The sequence below is a fragment of the Myzus persicae genome, unplaced genomic scaffold, assembly GCF_001856785.1.
Source record: "Myzus persicae strain clone G006 unplaced genomic scaffold, MPER_G0061.0, whole genome shotgun sequence".
Taxonomy (NCBI): domain Eukaryota; kingdom Metazoa; phylum Arthropoda; class Insecta; order Hemiptera; family Aphididae; genus Myzus; species Myzus persicae.
The window spans coordinates 135,836-155,129 of NW_019101277.1; the positions used below are offsets into that span (position 1 = coordinate 135,836).

Sequence of the window (19,294 nt, forward strand, 5' to 3'; positions counted from 1 at the left end):
TTACATAAAGTATAGAAATAATATCGATATAAACATTTGTTGAAAAGTTCAAGTCTAAGTTATTGGTTTTTGAACTACAACGAAATAAGAAAATCGTTAGTACCTAGGTACCTATTTAGTTTACACATGAATATCCTATTTTGTCAAAATTTTAAATACAGATGTTCATAAAAATATTCGTGAACTACGCTTAATTTTTTTTTTTAAATTCCAGTTATTACTACTTATGAAATCTTATTTATTAAATCAACTTAAGAATCTTGTATAACATTTTAAAGTAGTTTATAAATTTTTTATTGACATTTATAGAAAAGAAACCAAAATGTCATATCTATATTCATCGTTCATAAATAGCTCTAAAAAAGTAAAAATAATTCGTAAAATTATACCGCGTATAAAAAATGTAAATATAAACAATTGGTAAATTTTTCAAGTACCGTCATATACAGTTATTCAATTATGAATAAATTACAAGAAAATGAGAAAATTGATTTCGTTAAAAACTAGTTTTGTATAATAATTTGTGTTTATTGCTAATTATTTTTATGTTTTTCAAAAGAATTTTAAAAATGACGATGAATTTTAAAATTTTTATCCCCCAAAAGTACACATTCGATTTACTATTTCTTACTAGAAAAGATATTGAAGTTGAAAATCAAAGCACCTTTCTATTATAAACTGTGAAAGCATACTAAAAAAAATCACATCATTCTAAAATCAATTCATTTATCGCTTCACTCAGAATCTAAAGTATTTACAAATATTGCATTTAAAAGCCAAAAAAAGTGCAAGGTTACCAGAAGGCAGAAAATATTAGTTTTGAATATGAAGAGAGTAATTTTACATAAATATAAAATTTGACTGCTGTAAACATAATTAAATGAATGACCCAGAAACTATACTAAAAATAAATAATATTAAGTTCCACCAAATTAGGAGATTCTAACTCTTTCGTCCTTCAATTTTACAGAGTTGAAACAACGTTTTTTGCAATATTATGTATAAACAAATGTTCATATAGTACACAGCAAAAAAAACGTAAATATGATATTATATCATTTGTTTTTAATTTTTATTTGCTTAGTTTATCCTAATCTTAAGTATTGGGATTCGAGGTTAAGCTAAAATAGCAAGTAAGTACAAACTTACTAGTTTTTTTATATCGAAGACAATAATTTTATTGCTTTAAGTGTTTTATATTACTTTTCAATGATTGTAACATTACCATTTACCAGCGCCATATATTTCTTAGAACCAACTTATTATTTTTTCTATGTTAAAATTTGATTAAAAACATATTTTTATTTTTTAACGTACCTAATAATACGACAATACTAGTTTAGTTAATTTTTTCAATTAAAATATAGCAACTGGAGGTTGGGTTAGGCGTTCTGAATCAAAAACATGTATTATATCTTTATATCAACGCTTCAACTATTAACTATTATACTTCGATGTGAATACTTAACTAAACTTTTTTAGACGGTTGATATCACTAATCAAATTATTCATAATTGACTGATTGTTATTAATAGATGAATTTGTAACGAAATTCAAAAAACTAAACTAAATATACAGTATAGGTGTAGTACCTAAATGTGATAAAGTATAATGTACAAACATGTTTGATGGAAAGGGAATACACAGTTGCTACTTGTTACGTACTAGTATACTACCTACATCAATATTCAATATATATCAAATTTACCAATTCAAATTCCTATCTACTACCTTCCATTTTAATATACCAGATAATATCATCAACTTAAATTGTAAACTTATAGGTGCAGTGGAATAGTCGGTGTTATGAACTAGGGGGGGGAGGGATTTAGTATAAACTAAACTAAATTTTTACAGTTTTCGTACATAAATAATACATCATTAAGGGGAAATAATGTCTTTATGTAGGGGGAGGAGGGTTAAACACTAAAAAAACTATGGCTATGCCACTGTATTGGTGTATATACTATTAACTATTTAGTACCTACTATTTGTATAATGTATCTGTATGTACATATTGTACCTACTACCATACTAAATGTTAAGTATTTAAAATGTTAAACGATAGAACCCGTTACATTATTATTAAATATTATTTTATTTTATCAAACGAAATAGTTAAAATTTATAATTCTACTCACATCATCTTAATTATTTCACAGAAATTACGTAACAAAGAAGTTTGCGTCTTAATATACGTACATATTGTATCTATATGTGTACAGTACTACTCATTCAGTATTCAAATAGTCAAATATAACAGTATACTTCCACGATATATAGTTATATTAGCTAGCAAGTAGTAGGTTTATGTAGGTACCTAATACCTATATTATATATATAGAGAGTTAAACGAGAAAATTAAGGTGTAAGAAATGTAGGTACTGGTTTTAAGAAAACAACTGGAAAACGGGTTTACTTATCAACTTGTAGGTAATATTGTGAAGAGGCAATAGTATGCTTAGAAAGCAAAATAATGTCAAGAAATTAATGTTTGAAGATTGTCAATTCTTTTGATATAGTTAGGTACAGCAAAATGTTTAGTGTTTGATTCGTTATATTGACAGTTGGCAATGTTTCACTTAGACAGTTAAATACATGTTTATGACTTTCCATTTTCAGTGCATTTAGCTAGAAAATTATACAATACCCATATACAAGGCGATACACCAAACATGCTCACCCCCATTTTTTTCTTTTAATACCTGAAAGAATTATTCAAATTCTAATTTTTAGAATTTTTAAATATACCTAAAGACAATTTTTTCAATTCTTGTATTTTTTGGCAGTACAAGTAGTCCTGCGGTGACTATAACTTCTGATTTTAAGAGAGGAACTCCCTCCTCCCGTTAGAATGTAATATATTTACTAGATAATTTTTCTGAACATTTCGAAGTATGACAATCAAATTTCAAAGAAGTAGTTTTTGATTTATTTAACTTTGTGTACTAAAGATAATTATTTGTCCATGATAATGAGTTTGGAATATATGGGAGTCATGGTGATTAGTGATTAATATTAATTTATCAACCTTAATAATTTGTAAAAATGGTCCAAATTTAATAAAATATACTAGATTCAGTATAAGTATTTAATATAAATAATGTCTTATACTTTTATAAAACGTATTTTAAGGACTATTATCCTAAGAATTAACATTTTAACAACTGAGAAACTACTTATCCGAATTTTGAATTAAGTACATCAAAATTTTCAAAAAGAATAACTTCTGCAATATTATCCTCTATAATTTGCAGTAAAAAAGGAGAGGTTCTCATATGAAAATAGAAGTTTGTTTCGCCAAAGGACAATCCTTAGGTGGTACAAGCAATTCCATAACTTGAAAATATGGACTTTAAGTATATTTAAATCAGTATTTTAATAACTGCATGTTTAAAGAAAGGGGGAGGGATGGGCATGCTCGATGAATCTCCCTGTATATGTACCAGGTGTCTGCTACAATAAATAAAACTACTCTGATGGACTATATATTACTCATCAGTTATCACAGAATTAATATGACTCTGCAGTTTTTAATAATATATTTATCATACTAAAAAAAAAAATATAATGATATATGAAATGATCTGATAAATTATAGCAAAATAATAAACATTATTTATAAGCATTTTGATTTTCACTCTGATGAAATGTAACAAACGCGTAGTGTTTTAATAATATAACATAGGTACACATTTGACGGTGACCAGTAAAAATATTTCCTGCAAAAAATATTTGTTCATTAAAATACCTTCCATAAAAAAATAAAAAACTAGAATGGTTGTGTAAATGCATAACTTAAAACTATACAATAATTATTACATACGTTTACAAAGGACAAAAATTGTAGAATACCTAACCTACAGACCGAAATAATCAGTGAAATAAATCATCATATCTAGAGAAATATATAAACTATCGATGAGAAACCAATCTGTTCTCTTCGATACTATATATTTATAGTGTTAATGTAGACGTGTGTGACGGCGACTTTATCACATAATAATACTCGTATGAGACGTACGTTACTATGTCAGTAGGACGGTGGTTCCGTACAACTTCACTACCAATATTTTTACTTTAGTTTGGAACAGATAGATGTATTGATTCTACAATGGTGTCTTTTGTTTTAGTCCGTCATCGCATTTTAGGGTGAAATATACACCATTAAAATAGTTGAATATTAATTCATATTTAATATAATACGTACAATGTTTTTGGCAAAAACGAAATCAACCTATACAGTAATACTAATAGTAAAATAAATTACTTTAGCAGCAATATCAATAAGTAAAAACATATCACGATAATTTCATGAAGTTATATTTAATATTTTAATATATATACTTAATGATATAGGCCGACAGTCTTCGCTAATAAACGTTTGTCGTCTACAATGATTTATCATAGAATTCAAATTTAATATATCCATTACAGTGACCCACGTGACACCTACAATTGTACCTGCAGCAAAGAGATACCTTCCCACTTGCCCACCTTATTTATTTTTTATAAATATGAATTATTTTTTTAGTTGTATCAGTATATTTTTATGGCTAATATGCATTATTTTTTAACTCATTTTATTTAAATATTTTTGTTTACAGATTGATATTTTTCATAAAATACATTTTTTTGTAAAGATTTTTTTCAGGAGGTGTAACCTAATGTATTTTTATTAAAACATATGAGGTGTAACCTAATGTATTTTTATCAAAATATGTAAGGTGTAACCTAATGTATTTTTATCAAAATATGTAAGGTGTAGCCTGATGTATTTTTAACAAAATATATTATTATGTTTTAGATACGCGTTTTTCGTTAATATATTGGCAAATTAATTAATTCTGATATTAGTGATATTATTCAATATTTATCACAAAACTTCGTCAATAATATTTAGTACTTTTCATTAACATTAATCACAGTATACTTTTCCCGCAGTTATTTATGTATTTGATGCACCTATGTACTTACATCTCTCCTTTATGACTGATTCATTATTGTCAGTGTATTGATTTTATTATATGTATGTTTATTAAGTAGGACGTGAATTCTAATGTCGTTAAAACTAAGAAAAATTCCTTTAAAAGAAACTTTAAATAATACCCTTCATAAGATTTGTTTTTAAATATTTTTATTAATCATTATAAAAATAATTAAACCATAATCAATAAGTATTATTTAATTGTACTTAATTGGGCGTTATTGTGGTAAATGCAAGTCGTAAATAAAATGACCTAACAATACATATTTGTATAGTTGTATAATATATATCTGGCACATAAGAAAAAACAATGTAGGCACCTGGAAAAAATAAAACAATGAAGCAAAAAAATTAACACCTATTTACTTTTATTAAATTATAAGATGTCGTTTGTGGTAAATTTTTATAAAATTGTATCAATTCTTATACGATATATAAAAAATGTGCTGTATGTTTAAAAAATGCTATACAAATAAAAAAGTTTGAAAAATTGTACCTAAAATAAAAGTTTCATTCGGCAAAAAATGTAAATTTTAATGAGGCTTAAAAACCATTTTTTGTTTATTCACCTTTTCTTCTTCGAATTTGATGAACCGTATATAAAAATGTAATTTAAGAAAAGTTTATAGGATTGCTGTGCCATAATGAATTCCTAAACGATATTTTGTGATTTTACTCATATTATTATTATGTGATAGTTTTCATACAGTTTTTGAAAAAATGAAAATGAAATTCAAATTCAAATATAATTTAATCTACCATAAAAAATAAAATAATTTATCATTGAATGTCAATAAACTGTTGACTCGTGGAGACAGAAGAAAATAAATAGGTATAGTGTTGTTTTTAATACACACTTTTTAAAATCGAATAAATTCGTTGGATTATATATATTTAGAATGTACATTGTACAATGATTATATTACCTATGACTTTCTAATTTTCACTGTTTAAGTAACAAAAAACAATAAAATTAATTTGACACCTGTAATTATAGCACATGACCGAACAACAAATGTTCAGTGTTCTGTTGCAGGTATACATTTTTATTCTTGCTACTTTGAGATTTGTTTTTACTAAGTTATACATTCGACATTGCAATTTTGTAAACGCAAAAATGGGAAATGAAGAATAATACAAGCATCGGTTATTTATTTGCTATAAATTACTACTTTAGAGAAACAAGTTCTATGATACTGAAAATAACTTAACGGGCGCGGCTGAACTCGATGTCATGAAAGAGGCGAAGCTGGTATATTCATTAATCGGCTTTGTTTGCATCGATGTCAAAATGCAGAATGCGTTATACACTTATACTTATAATATTGTATTTTCTACGTAGGTATATCAAATATAATCTTAATTAAATAGCAAATTTGTGCAATTATGGTTATGTAATATGTATATGTAATATGTATGTAAAACGACTCTAACACTATACTGCTACCATACTTTCATAAAGATAAAAAGTTTTAAAACTATAAAGATAAATCAATTTGTAGTAGGTACTCATGACATATACCTACTTTAAAGTTTGTACGTAAAAAGAGATGATAATCAGTTTATAATAAATTTGTATAAGAATAATTCAATCAATTTTGTTTGGACAAGGACAAAATTGGATTTTAGAGAAATTGCTGACATTAGTATGATGGTATATGAAATACTACCTATTCGAAGTAATGAAAATGTTATGAAAATTAATTGTATCGGGTGGGAACGAGTTTTTTTAAAACGCATCTATTGCTATATATACCTTTTAATCATTAGTGTAAAATCAGAGTTCCATTTAAACTTTTAACTCTCTCATAGTTTCGTGAGCTGCATACTTGCATCATTAATATTATACATAAATAATTAGGAACTTTTATTGTACTTACTTAAAACATTATTAAAAATAAATATGCTATTTGAAAAAATATAACATTTCTATTTATACAAAAAAGTTTTTTTTTTCATTATAAACGGTTTAATCAATATTACTATAGCTCCTTTAATAGCTTATTAGTACAATAAACTAATAACAAATTGTACTGAATAATACACATAACACACGCAATGCAATTTTCATGTAAATATATTTACGAAATCCGTTCACGAGTCACGACCAATATAATTATTTAAGACATTGCTTTTTGAAGTACGAAACAAAATGAAAATTATAATATTGTATTGAATATTTTTAAAATATTCACATTGAAAGTTGGGACATATTTTTTGATTCGTTAAAAAAAAATGATTTTATGTAATTTGCAATAAAATATTTTTTATTTTTTAAATTTAATCATGTATGTTTCATGTACCTAATATTACATCGTATATATGACCCTAGGTATTTGCAAGTCCAAGGATTTGTCGTTTATTACTTTTCTTTGATTTTTATGATTCTACCAACGATATTAAATTATGCTATAGTACCTATATGTGGTATGTTTATATGTTGGCTATTTAACAGTTTTTAGACGAGGAACCAGATTCCAGATATCCGGGAATCAGTGGGTCACTGATCATTTGACGGCGGAACTATTCAATTTTAATATTTAACATACATAACAATAAAATTGAACGTAATAAATAATTTTATAACTGGATCTGAATAGTGTTAAAACTTAATATAACTACATAATTAGTATGAATAAAATAAATAGTTGCCACTTCGAGAAATCAATATTTTTATGAAAATGTGTCCATTTCATGAAATTAAGTGTCTGTAATATGACTTTTATTTCAACCATTGATATGATTATAGGTACCTACTTATTATATTTTATTACACTATTTTCCTCATAGTAGTGCGTAACTCTCTACTACTTGGTGTGCATGTTAATTAACCTCAGTCTCATAGCTACATAAATAAATATCTATAATACTTTGTTAAAAACAATAATTATAACATTAACGTATCATTCGTAGGTTATTGGTTATACTTTTAATTTTTAAGCAGATAATATTATGTTAACTGAAACTGGGGTTTCGAATTGAAACCCTACAAATTATTAGTCCACTACATTGCTCAGTTTGTATGTATTGAAAATCAAGACAATATTCTGCTTTGGAATATGAAATGTTTGTTGTCTTTCATACCTGAAAAAACTCAAAAAATAATTACCATAAATTATAAAAAAAAAAATTATCTTTCATAAAGCTTGTTTAGCAATGACATCACAATATGTTAAAAATATTTTCAAAAAAGTATATACATTTCGAAATGATGAGTGTAAACACTTAAACGGATCACTCTGTATATTTTAATATAATAAACTATAAAATATTATTTCTTCCAAAAAGTAAAAAAATATTTTAATAATAGTGCACAAATGTGAGAAGCCTTTTAAATCTATGCCAAGGCTGAAAAATGATATAATCATCACTCTGAAAGTCTGAACTTTGATGTAAGTGATTGATATACTATCAAACGTAATGAATCAGAAAACGGAAAACGAAAACGAAATGAAATTAAAAGTAAATAAAAATAAATATGAATATGACAACGCTATGTAGTGATGAGTGTAAACAGCGGCCGCGGGAAATACATCACACATGTTAAAAAAGTTCAAAATGACAACAGTAGATGACGCTGCCACTATCGTTCTGAAGCATCAACCGATTTCAGCGACCGCGAAGACCAATAGGAGATAAATCAAACCGTTATGTGTGTTATATTTATCATTTATGTATTATATTTATGTAATGTAATATATATTTGTGACTTGTGTATGTATTTGATAATCTATTGACCATAAATGTCTATAATAACAATTATTAGTAACTTAGTACCTAGTAAAATATTTTAAATAAAACATGTTTATTGTACCTAAGACTGGTGACATAGGTAATCATCCTCAACGTTGTATATTTGATGTTCTCTCAGTTAACATTGTAATGTCGGATATTTCATAATTTTTTTTATAAGCTTTGACAAAAGTTCCAACAATTGTGAAACATATCAGTCCTAAAAAAATATTATATCGTATATGTATATATATATATTGTATATATTTACGAATGTAAACGCGCCATAGCATTTCAATAAATGATCATTATTCATTGAATATGAAACAAAGTAATAATTATTTACTTAAAATAATCATTTTTCTGTTTAAAAATGTCATGACAGACACAAAAAAATATATATTGTAAACCATCACTTCACGTAGAATCTTAAATGTTGAAAACGTTTTAATTCTTGTAATAACATTAAACGAAATATTTTCTAATACTAGTCCTGGATTTTATTCTTTTATTATTTGTACTCGTAACATCTGATTTAAACGTATGTATTTTTTTTTATCAAAATAAAAACATGGATAGGTTATATACGATATATTAAAAGAATATCAGATTATATTATAAAAATGTAATATAAATGTGCGCTTAATATTAAATTGAATCAATAATCCAAGCTATTTCATAAAACTAACATTTCTTTTGATTTAATTCTTAATTGGTAATTTTTATATTCTATTGTCGGGTTGCACGAACAATCACTAAACATTTAACTAATCAATAATGAGCTAATGATCCCTTAAACGTGGTTTATGGTTTCGGAGGCCCATGATTGTTCCATTAAATTTTATCGGGCCGTTAAATTAATAATTTTTTCATGTAACCCAGGCACCCAGCATAAGTATATTAATAACTAATAATTAATTAGGTATGTAACATATTATTATTAACTGTTAAGCATAATTATTCTCTTTAGTAGCCAGCTTGTTATCTATTTCGTTCAATATGAATGTGCTGATTTCTCCTTTTATTTTTGTTTTTTTTTCTGTGAAGTAAAATAATTTAATTGGAGAAACTGATTTTTCCAATAACGTATTTTATTTTTTCAATAGCCATATCCACATCTTCCTCGGAAATGTTCTTGTGCAATACCAACCTCACACATCCTTCGTATAAACATGATATTCTAACAGACGTTAAATTTACTTTGTTCAGATTATCATCATTCTCGTTGTCTACCTATATAATATAAATATAATATAAATAAAACAGAACATGAACATTAATAAAGGTATCTACAGGCTAAAGTGGTGAACATTTTTTTTTTTATACTACTGAATGTGTTAAATATTCAGAACAATTTAACTTATTGTGTCATTTCAGTTTTTAATAGGTGATTTTTTTTTTTTGGGGGGGGGGGGGGGGTTGTAAAGATTAATTGGTCCATATAATTTTTAAAAAAACTACTCGCAAGCTAATTTCCCTTTTATCTCAATACAATTGCCAACTTGCATACTTATATATGTATTATCATGGACAAGAATAATTTGTGTGAGTCAGTGGAATCCTTTAAGATTTAAAGCTGAACAAATTGAATTACAACACTAAACACGATTGTTATAATAAAGTAATCGAAATAAGTGTAAAATATAATATAAGGTCGGAAGTTCTTTAGAAATTACGGAAACAATATAAAAGTGATTATTTTATTTTTAGCTCTAATGGATTTATTAAATTTGAATTCAATAATAAATAATTGCATACAAAAAATGACTCTAAGTGGAGACTGGTCAGTCAGCCTATATTACTAAGTATATTTTATTATAAACCTATATATATATTTATAAATGTATTGATATTATAATAATTTATATTATTATTAGTTACACGAAAGGTATAAATGCTAAATAGGCAATAGCTTAAAATTAATCTAAATATGTATTTTGAAAATGTCCCACCCCCTAAGTCCTACATTACGCCACTGAAACTGATTTACCTTCAACAACATGTTGTAGAGGTCAGCTGAATTGATCTTCAAATTGTTTAACTTTACAATTATTATATTGGTATCGATTTTCTCCAGGTTAACGGATACGTCAGGACTGGCCATTTGATGGATGGCTGCAAAAAATAAATTTTTCGTTTTACTACCCTGCTGGCCTACTGTATACAATATACTACACTCCAATGGACAATGATTATAAATTTAAGTCATAGGCGCAAATTATCTATAAATATTTTAATCTAAAGATAGTGTCTATAACTGTCTTAAGTGTAGAGCACTGTTTCAGATCATCTAAACTTTAAATCCTTACTATTAAAAAAAACTGTTGGATAGTTCAGTACTTTGTATTTTTTTAAATTAATGTATCGTTTAATATTTGCTAACCTACACTAAATACAATTATTGTAGATAATATTATGATTATAGGTGTGTTACTAATGTTATTATACTTACTTACTAATGCATTATTATTCGATATTCTTGGTGCTAGCTGATCTAGATTTCAGTGCGCTTATAGCCGCACTCTTTTAGTACCCCGCTATTCGCGCTTGACGTGATAAATAGTAAAACGAGTGCGATTTTATAAAACACAAATACACAATTATATACCATTTCCGATTTTCCTGGCGTGCAAGTGATCCACGGCCAGTCTGTCCACACAGTTATCTAAGGCATACACGCCAGCTGCGGCCACGATCCCGGATTGGCGCATTGACCCACCCAAGGATTTTCTGATTCTTCGACACCTAAGCTCGGACAACGTACATTTAAAATAATAAAAATAGTGTTTTCGGTCTGGAATCAGAAATTAATGGGACACTGATTCATTACCTTTCGATAAACATTTTGTTTCCCACCAATACCGCACCAATGGGTGCCCCGAGTCCTTTGCTCAGACAGAACGTCACGGAATCGCAGTGTTCAGCTATTCGACTGACGGGGACACCTAGGTGAACGGCTGCGTTAAACACTCGAGCCCCATCCATATGCAAAGGGACGTTTTTTTCTTTAACAAATTTTCCTATCTAAATAAAAACCAAATATATGATTAGACAGCAGTGTATATATTATACTATGTTTTTTAATTAATTGGTTATTTTATAAATATTTACCTTACCTATCGTAAAATGTGAACTATTCAAATACATATCCTATTAAATATTTCAATGAAGAATAATTGTGTTACTATTAGCGAAGTTTTGGTGCATAAGGCATAAGATATACTGTACCATTCGAAATAACAAAAGATCAAAATAATTTAAGATTAAAATTTGGTTAAAATTGTTAAGCTTATAACATATGCTCTACATTTAACTTATACATTTATATTTGTACATTTTTTATCAATGTCGTTTTTAACATAATTAAAATTTAAGAAATGGAAATAATTCACATGTGAAGTAGATCTCTGTTTTAGTTTGAGTAAACGACTATTGTTCGCTTGTAAAAACCTTGGTTATATAATTCAATAATTATTGAAATAGTTTTTGTTTATCACTATAATATTGTCAAAAAAATAATACGATTAGAAGTAGAGATATTAACTGGACAACAAAAATGAAGAAGTAATATAATAGATACTGACACGCAGTTAAAAAATAAATCTTAAAAAATTTGATTTACTTGATCAAGCCACTCAAGAGGAATAACTACACCACCAAGATAGTTGTGGGTATTTTCTATGCAAACTAATGATGTATAAGATTCGTAATCTAGTGGATTCGATGGTCGAAATTTTTCACGTAACTCTGACATATCAAATGAACCATCTGGCAAATTTCTAACTTCTCTCATTTGCAAACCTGCAAACTGGTTAATGAAAATACCTAAATTAATATTACTAGAAAAAAAACCAAAATAAAAAGGTTATTCAACCTGTGCAGCTCCACTTTGTTCCCACAGCAAAATATGACTTTTATCACCAACTATTACTTCACATCCTCGTTGACCGTTCATGTGAGCTATCACTGAAATTTAGGTATTATTTTTAAAAATACTGTTATTCTTAGGGATTACATGGTCACAGGGGATAATAGACGCAATTTTCTGCAAGTTTTTCTTTTAACATTAGTAAAATAATATACTTATATCGCTTTATAAATATGTTAGATACTAAACAGTATTCAGACATCGTTTCAATGATTAACGTGCTAAAAAATAATTTCTAAAATAAAATATTGATCCCGATTTCTTTATCCTAAGGGTATGTTGACACAATCACTAAAAAGTAAAATGTATATTTTTATTAAATATTTATAACAGTTGTTAATACTTGTATCAATATAGATATGGACAAATCATCAAAATATAAAATAATTTCATTCGAAGTGTTTAGTTTTTAACTATAAGAGCAATGGCTTTTTTATAAATAAAAACAAGTAAGAAATAAGAATAAATTTCCGATGATGACTTTGAAAAATAAGTTTTGATTAACTTTAGTTTTCAATTTTTTTTTGTACAATAACACAATTGGGAAAACCAAAATATTAGTCTATGATTATGATCTTCATCATCATTATTATCTAAGTCAACAATGATGGAAATTACACATGCCATTTTTTTTTCAATAATTGACACTATTGAAAAAACATGGATATTTATTTCACACAATTATTATATCATCAACATAAAATATGTAAGTGTTTAACACACAAAATTATGTTAGCTATAGTTTAGTGTTACAAAAACTCATATTTACCAAGTAAAGAAGCAAATACGTTTCTACAAATATTTTTTAATGCGATTAATATAAATACAAATTACTTGCAACTAAATTTCCCATGAGGCCGCTTGGTAGAAATAATGCCGCTTCTTTTCCAAATAGCGTTGATGATTTATTTTCCAATACTAAATATTTTCAAAGAAAAGAGTTAGTTGTATATTTGAAAAGTTATAACCAATGAGTATTTGAGTTAGTATATACAAATGTATAAATTACTGCAACGGAGCAACTAGGATTAATTTATTTCCTATAGCTTAAGTTGTGGTTTTCAATCTTCCATATAGAACAACTACATAATACACCTTAGCTAATATGGCCTGGCTGCCTGATTAAGCAATATTCTATTTTCAATGTGTTTAGAAACTAGAAAGTGGTTATATAATTTCTTTAAAGATGATTCTTTGAACAAATTTACAAAATATCTTCTTATAATTTTAAATTGATCCACAGTTTATTCTTACTATAGACTATAGTTAAGAAGACAGATAGGATTCATAATTGTTGAGACTTAAATTGTAAATGTATATTCAGCAGTTCGCGTTTAGTTTTATTAGTTTTTAATATTAGAATTAATTAACCAGTTTTACATTTTTTTAATTAAATACGAGATTACGGTGCGCATAATACTCTTTTTTGAATCAAAATATTTAAAAAAAACCTAAAACTTATTATTATAACATTATACCTGTAGCAATTTAATATTTCAACTTCATCTGCAGAGAAAAATATATTACGGCGCTAAATCGGTGTACCTCAGGTTTAGTGTACTACAAATATTTATATAATTTGTTCCACAAATAACTATTTTTATTATACTTTTGTATAGACAGTAAATACATCTTTAAATAAAAAAAAAATTAAATTTCATCAACATTTGGATTTCTAATGATGCATAAAAATTGTGCTCAAGTAATTTAAATATTTTGAAATGTGTGAACAACTTATGAGGAACTTTATAAAAATATTCAAGCTCTTTTTACTTGAACAAATATGTAATCATTCATAAATAAGAAAAAAATACTAAAAATAGTATAAAATTTAAAATGTCTATAAATTCCTTAAAAAAAGCAAAATATGTATTATGTATTTATAATTTATATCATATAGAGAAAAATACATATTTGGTGAACATTTAAAGTGTCTTTTAACTTTTTGCTTTACAAAATTAACAAGATAATTTGGGGAACGAAAAAAATGCAATTTAATTCATTTATTTTGTAAGTTATTTCTTTAAACTTATTAACTATTGTACATAAAGTATGCTTCTTTTACGTATTCAAATTTTTGGAATAATAAATGCATTTTTAAAATTGTTAACATTGTTTTTAATGACTTATGTGATTGCCAAAAAGAAATAATTATAAATTCACGTTTTGGGAGATATAAGACCACGTAACATGCGGTTATCTGCCTGATCTAGATAAGTACCTACACCTAATACTTGAACATTAAAGAAAAATATTCTCTTATTTTCACGACGTCAACAATTTAATTTGGATATGGTAGTCCACCAGATAGTTACGTATCACAAATAGGTATAAGTACTCCAAATAGGTACTAAATTAAACCGATTCATGTATAGATACATAGCCACCTAGGTATTACTTATTAGATAATAAACTATATTTATGCACGGTCTTATGTATAGACCGTGATTAATATGTATAATATACCTTATGGTATATCTGTGGTAACATATAATAAGTGATAATGGGTTCCTGATTGTCGATGGAACATTTTTCAATTTGTCACCTATACTTATATCTATTAGTCCTTGTATTTTTATTTATTCTGTTATAACATAGTATAGTTGTTTTTAATGTGAGATATATTATGTTATTTTACATTTTTACATCAGTGTTTTGAATTCATAGAATGTTTAGTACTACCTATCTGTATTAGTTATTTTATGGAAATTATAATTTATTTACTGAGGTGTTTTATTTGACTCTCCCACAGTTTTATATTTCTGCAGGCGTCCTTGCTAATATACTTATCAAAGATTAATTTTGTAGATCTAAATACTCTCTACTGATAGCTGGTTAGTAATTAGTGAATACATTACATTAATACTTACAATATACGGTTGGGTCTTCTCGATAACCATCGTCTCCAACTTCTGCTTCAAACATGGCTTGTCGCATATGGATGTCTGGTTTCGTAATTGTGTCACTTATTAAGTCAATAACCTTAGCAGGCTACAAATTAATTAAATAATGCAATTTAAAAAGTTGATTAGTTATTTTAATTTGTAATTGTGTTTTAAGGACAGCACTGTACTTAAGGTAAAATATCATCAGAATAATGGTATCAAGAGAAATTTTAATAGAACGCATATTTACTCTCGACTGTTTTAAAAACTAGTTGATAATAATGGATATAATAAATAATAAATGCAATAAAAAATTAAAATGAAAAATCTATCTTCCGTTTCCACGAGTCTCTCATGAAAAATAAGACTTATTACTTTAATTTTCTATAAGGAAAATCAAGCAAGTGAGTAAAATATAAACACGTATTATAAACAAATATATATATATCAGTACAATAATTTATGTATATAACATTTTATTGAGATAAATAATTAGTATAACTATTTTTAATAAATACTTAAAAACAAAATTGTTTATATGGTGATTGATTAAATAATTTAATTTGAAAAATTGACAGTTTATTTAAGTAATAGTAAGCATACTGATATTTGATACCACGATAAAAATATTAACTTGTTGATAGTCGACTAAGAATATTATATTAAAGCCGAGTAAACACGTTTCTATTGTTCAAAAATGTTTCTATGTATTTTGGTAGTTGAGGATAGATGTGCTACTTAGTATAGAACGATTTTAATTTTAAAATTGTATTTGAAGTGAGTATATAAAATATAAATATATTAATTTACAAGTATTGAAATATACTTACTATTTCGGATGATTCTCGATGTTGACTCATGATAGTTTTTTTCAGAAAATTGTTACTTATAACCACTAAAACACAATTTATTTAAACAAAATAAAATTCTTAATAATACAATAGCAATTTTCTGGTATTCATATTAATATCAAAAATTCAACATTTAGAAAAATCAATAAACAATATGTTTAAAAACAATTTAAAGGTTTAATGACTTAATAATATATAACACAATATTGTTTCATAACATCAAAATAAAATCTGATCTACATAATGTAATTTCACTCTGGTTTAGGTACCTACGTAGATCGTAGAAAACAACGGATGTTAATAAAAAACCGGACATTATCGTCATATTATAAGCAAATTAAATTATTCAGAGGGGTCCGACCGTCTCGAGTATGTCGGTGATGATATTTTTACATCGAATTAAAAAATTTTGTACGCACTACCATATTGTAAATAAAAAAATTAAACTGAGTTGAGTTGTTTTTGTAAATTGTCGTAGAATAATGAAAATTTAACAGTTAATGCACAATACTATATTACAATACTATGTCAATACCTATGTATATATATTTTTTAATTTAAGGCTTTAGTTTGTAACTATGATTACTTAAAAATTACATCATAGATAAATAAACAATGTCAATACATCAATATATATTCTATTGAATTATATAATGTATAGGACTGTAAATTATTAGAAAACTTTAGCACCTTACTAATTAATCCATCTTCTAACACCAGGTGTGTGCTAAACTGTTAATATGAAAAATCAATGGTTTTGTAATGAATCCATCGAATACTTATCCCTTCTGACATAAACGAAATAATATTTACATTAAATATTTAATAGCAAAAATATTCGAGAACCAAACAATATGGATATTTGCGTGTGAATATTAAGCCCTTGTAAAATTAATTTATAAAAACATATATAGATAAATTAAGTATACATTATACCTACCTATAAATAATATATAAAAATAAATAGCAAAAAATAATAAAAACCACTAGCTTCAGGTAGTAAATAGACGGACAAACTAGTTGTAAAAACAACTGCAGCTTGTATAATAGAACATATATAGAAAAAAACTTCTGGTGGAGGCTACAATTTTTTTAAATCTATCTCACCCTTTCTTTACCACCTTTCATATTTATTGGGAAAAAGCTAGTTAAACGAACTACAAGAGTAAATTGAAAATAAAGAAAAGGAATAGGCACGCTTATTGTCACATAAACAAGACTTTAAACTAACATTATTAGGTACCTACAAATAATGTAGATTGGAATAAATTCGGGGATAGTGGAGAGTGTCGTGTACCAGTGAGTGAGTGTTATTAGAAAACTAATAATTAAAAACCATTTGTTGAATAATAGGTTTTTTGTATTATTATATGATCTAAATTGTTAATACTTAATAGCAACTATGGTTAGATATTTAATTATGTAATTAACTTTCTGTAGTCAGATATATTAGGTTATTTAAAAATATTTAGAAATAATTAAAATATCTTAAAACAATTTAAAATAAAGGAAGATGAAAATAATTATTTGGTTTATTTGGTAGATAAAAAAAACTATTTTAAAAATATTTGTCCACTTACCTCTAGAATTCAATTTGACGAAACTGCACCTGGGTTGTTGAGCGGTTAAAAAAATATTAACAATTTGGAGGGCGATAGCAGAGAAGCTATGAGGTTTTTATAGATAGTCTGATCCAGTGTTGCCAGAATTCATAAAATAAACTAGAATTCAGTAGTCGTTAAATTAGAAAATACAATATTTTGAACAAAATCAATGTAATAATTTTCAATATACCTAATATTCAATTTAAAACATGATAAGTATAATATATGATAACAGGTATGACACATTTATTATATTATACATTTTGAACCACTGCACGCATTTTGTGGATCTAGAGCTGCCAAAGAAATTAAGTCACATTAATTTTTATGAGCGTTTAAAATTTAAATTTTTACAACATTGAATGCTGACCTGTCAATTAATGTTTTCTCCTAAGTTAATTTTTAATACTACACTATAATTCAAAAATAAATTACCTTAGGTACTTGAAGATTTTGCCAAATGTTTATTTTATATACATGATAAGTATTTCAAAATATGTTAACACAAAAAAGTGTTAACATATTTTGAAATAAGACATATAACAAAAAAGTTTTTTTGTAGATATTTGAAATTTGGAATTGTTTTTAGTTTTTTTTCTATAAATATTGATAAAAAAATATTCATAGGGTCAAAAAGTTCAAAAATGTAATACAAAGTTTCTCATAAGTTGTCGTTAGAGCAATTTAAAATTATTAAAGTTGCGGTCCTTTTTATAAACATTTAAAGTTTAAATTTTGATCAAAATCAAGACAATTTTCAAATAACTTAATAGTAAAACATTTAGAAAATGTTCAATTTTTATAGATAAGGATTGAAAATGTAAATCAAGGTTTGTTATAAGTATTTCATACTGTAACCAACAAATTTAAATACATATATAAATGCATTGTTTTAATGGATACCTACTTTAAGTTCATATACTGACGAAATTAAATATTAAGAAGAAGTATTACGATTTTAGATATTTTTTTTTGCAATTTAAAAATATTAATCGTGAGTACTTGACACTTTTAAAGTATATTATTATATTTTATAAACACAATGACATTTTAAAATACTGTTACTGTGTTTCCGGGAAAAAATAATCCAATCTACTGCAAGACTATAATAGTAAAATAAATTACTTTAAAAGCAATAATATCATAAAATATCTTTAGTAATACATAAAATTAAAAGCAATAATATCTTAAAATACCTTTAATAATATATTGTCTTATGTGAAAAAGATTGGATGAGTTTTAATGAGCTTTTTTATATATTTAATTAGCACTATAAAATTTGGAACTAACAACTTTTTAAATTGCTT

At 26.0% G+C, this 19,294-nt stretch overlaps 1 protein-coding gene across 1 annotated transcript; it reads right to left on the reverse strand.

Annotated features, from left to right (window-relative positions):
* Window positions 1-9,295: 9,295 nt before the first annotated feature.
* Window positions 9,296-18,080, reverse strand: LOC111028527 (probable low-specificity L-threonine aldolase 2). The gene is made up of 10 exons (XM_022307211.1): window positions 17,964-18,080; window positions 16,363-16,427; window positions 15,518-15,638; window positions 13,482-13,565; window positions 12,594-12,685; window positions 12,342-12,527; window positions 11,550-11,743; window positions 11,328-11,464; window positions 10,710-10,834; window positions 9,296-9,952 (listed from the first exon to the last, which is right to left on the reverse strand). Exons 2-10 carry the CDS (start codon window positions 16,390-16,392, stop codon window positions 9,776-9,778), a joined length of 1,146 nt encoding a protein of 381 aa, XP_022162903.1. The 5' UTR covers window positions 16,393-16,427; window positions 17,964-18,080; the 3' UTR covers window positions 9,296-9,775.
* Between the last annotated feature and the right edge of the window lie 1,214 nt (window positions 18,081-19,294).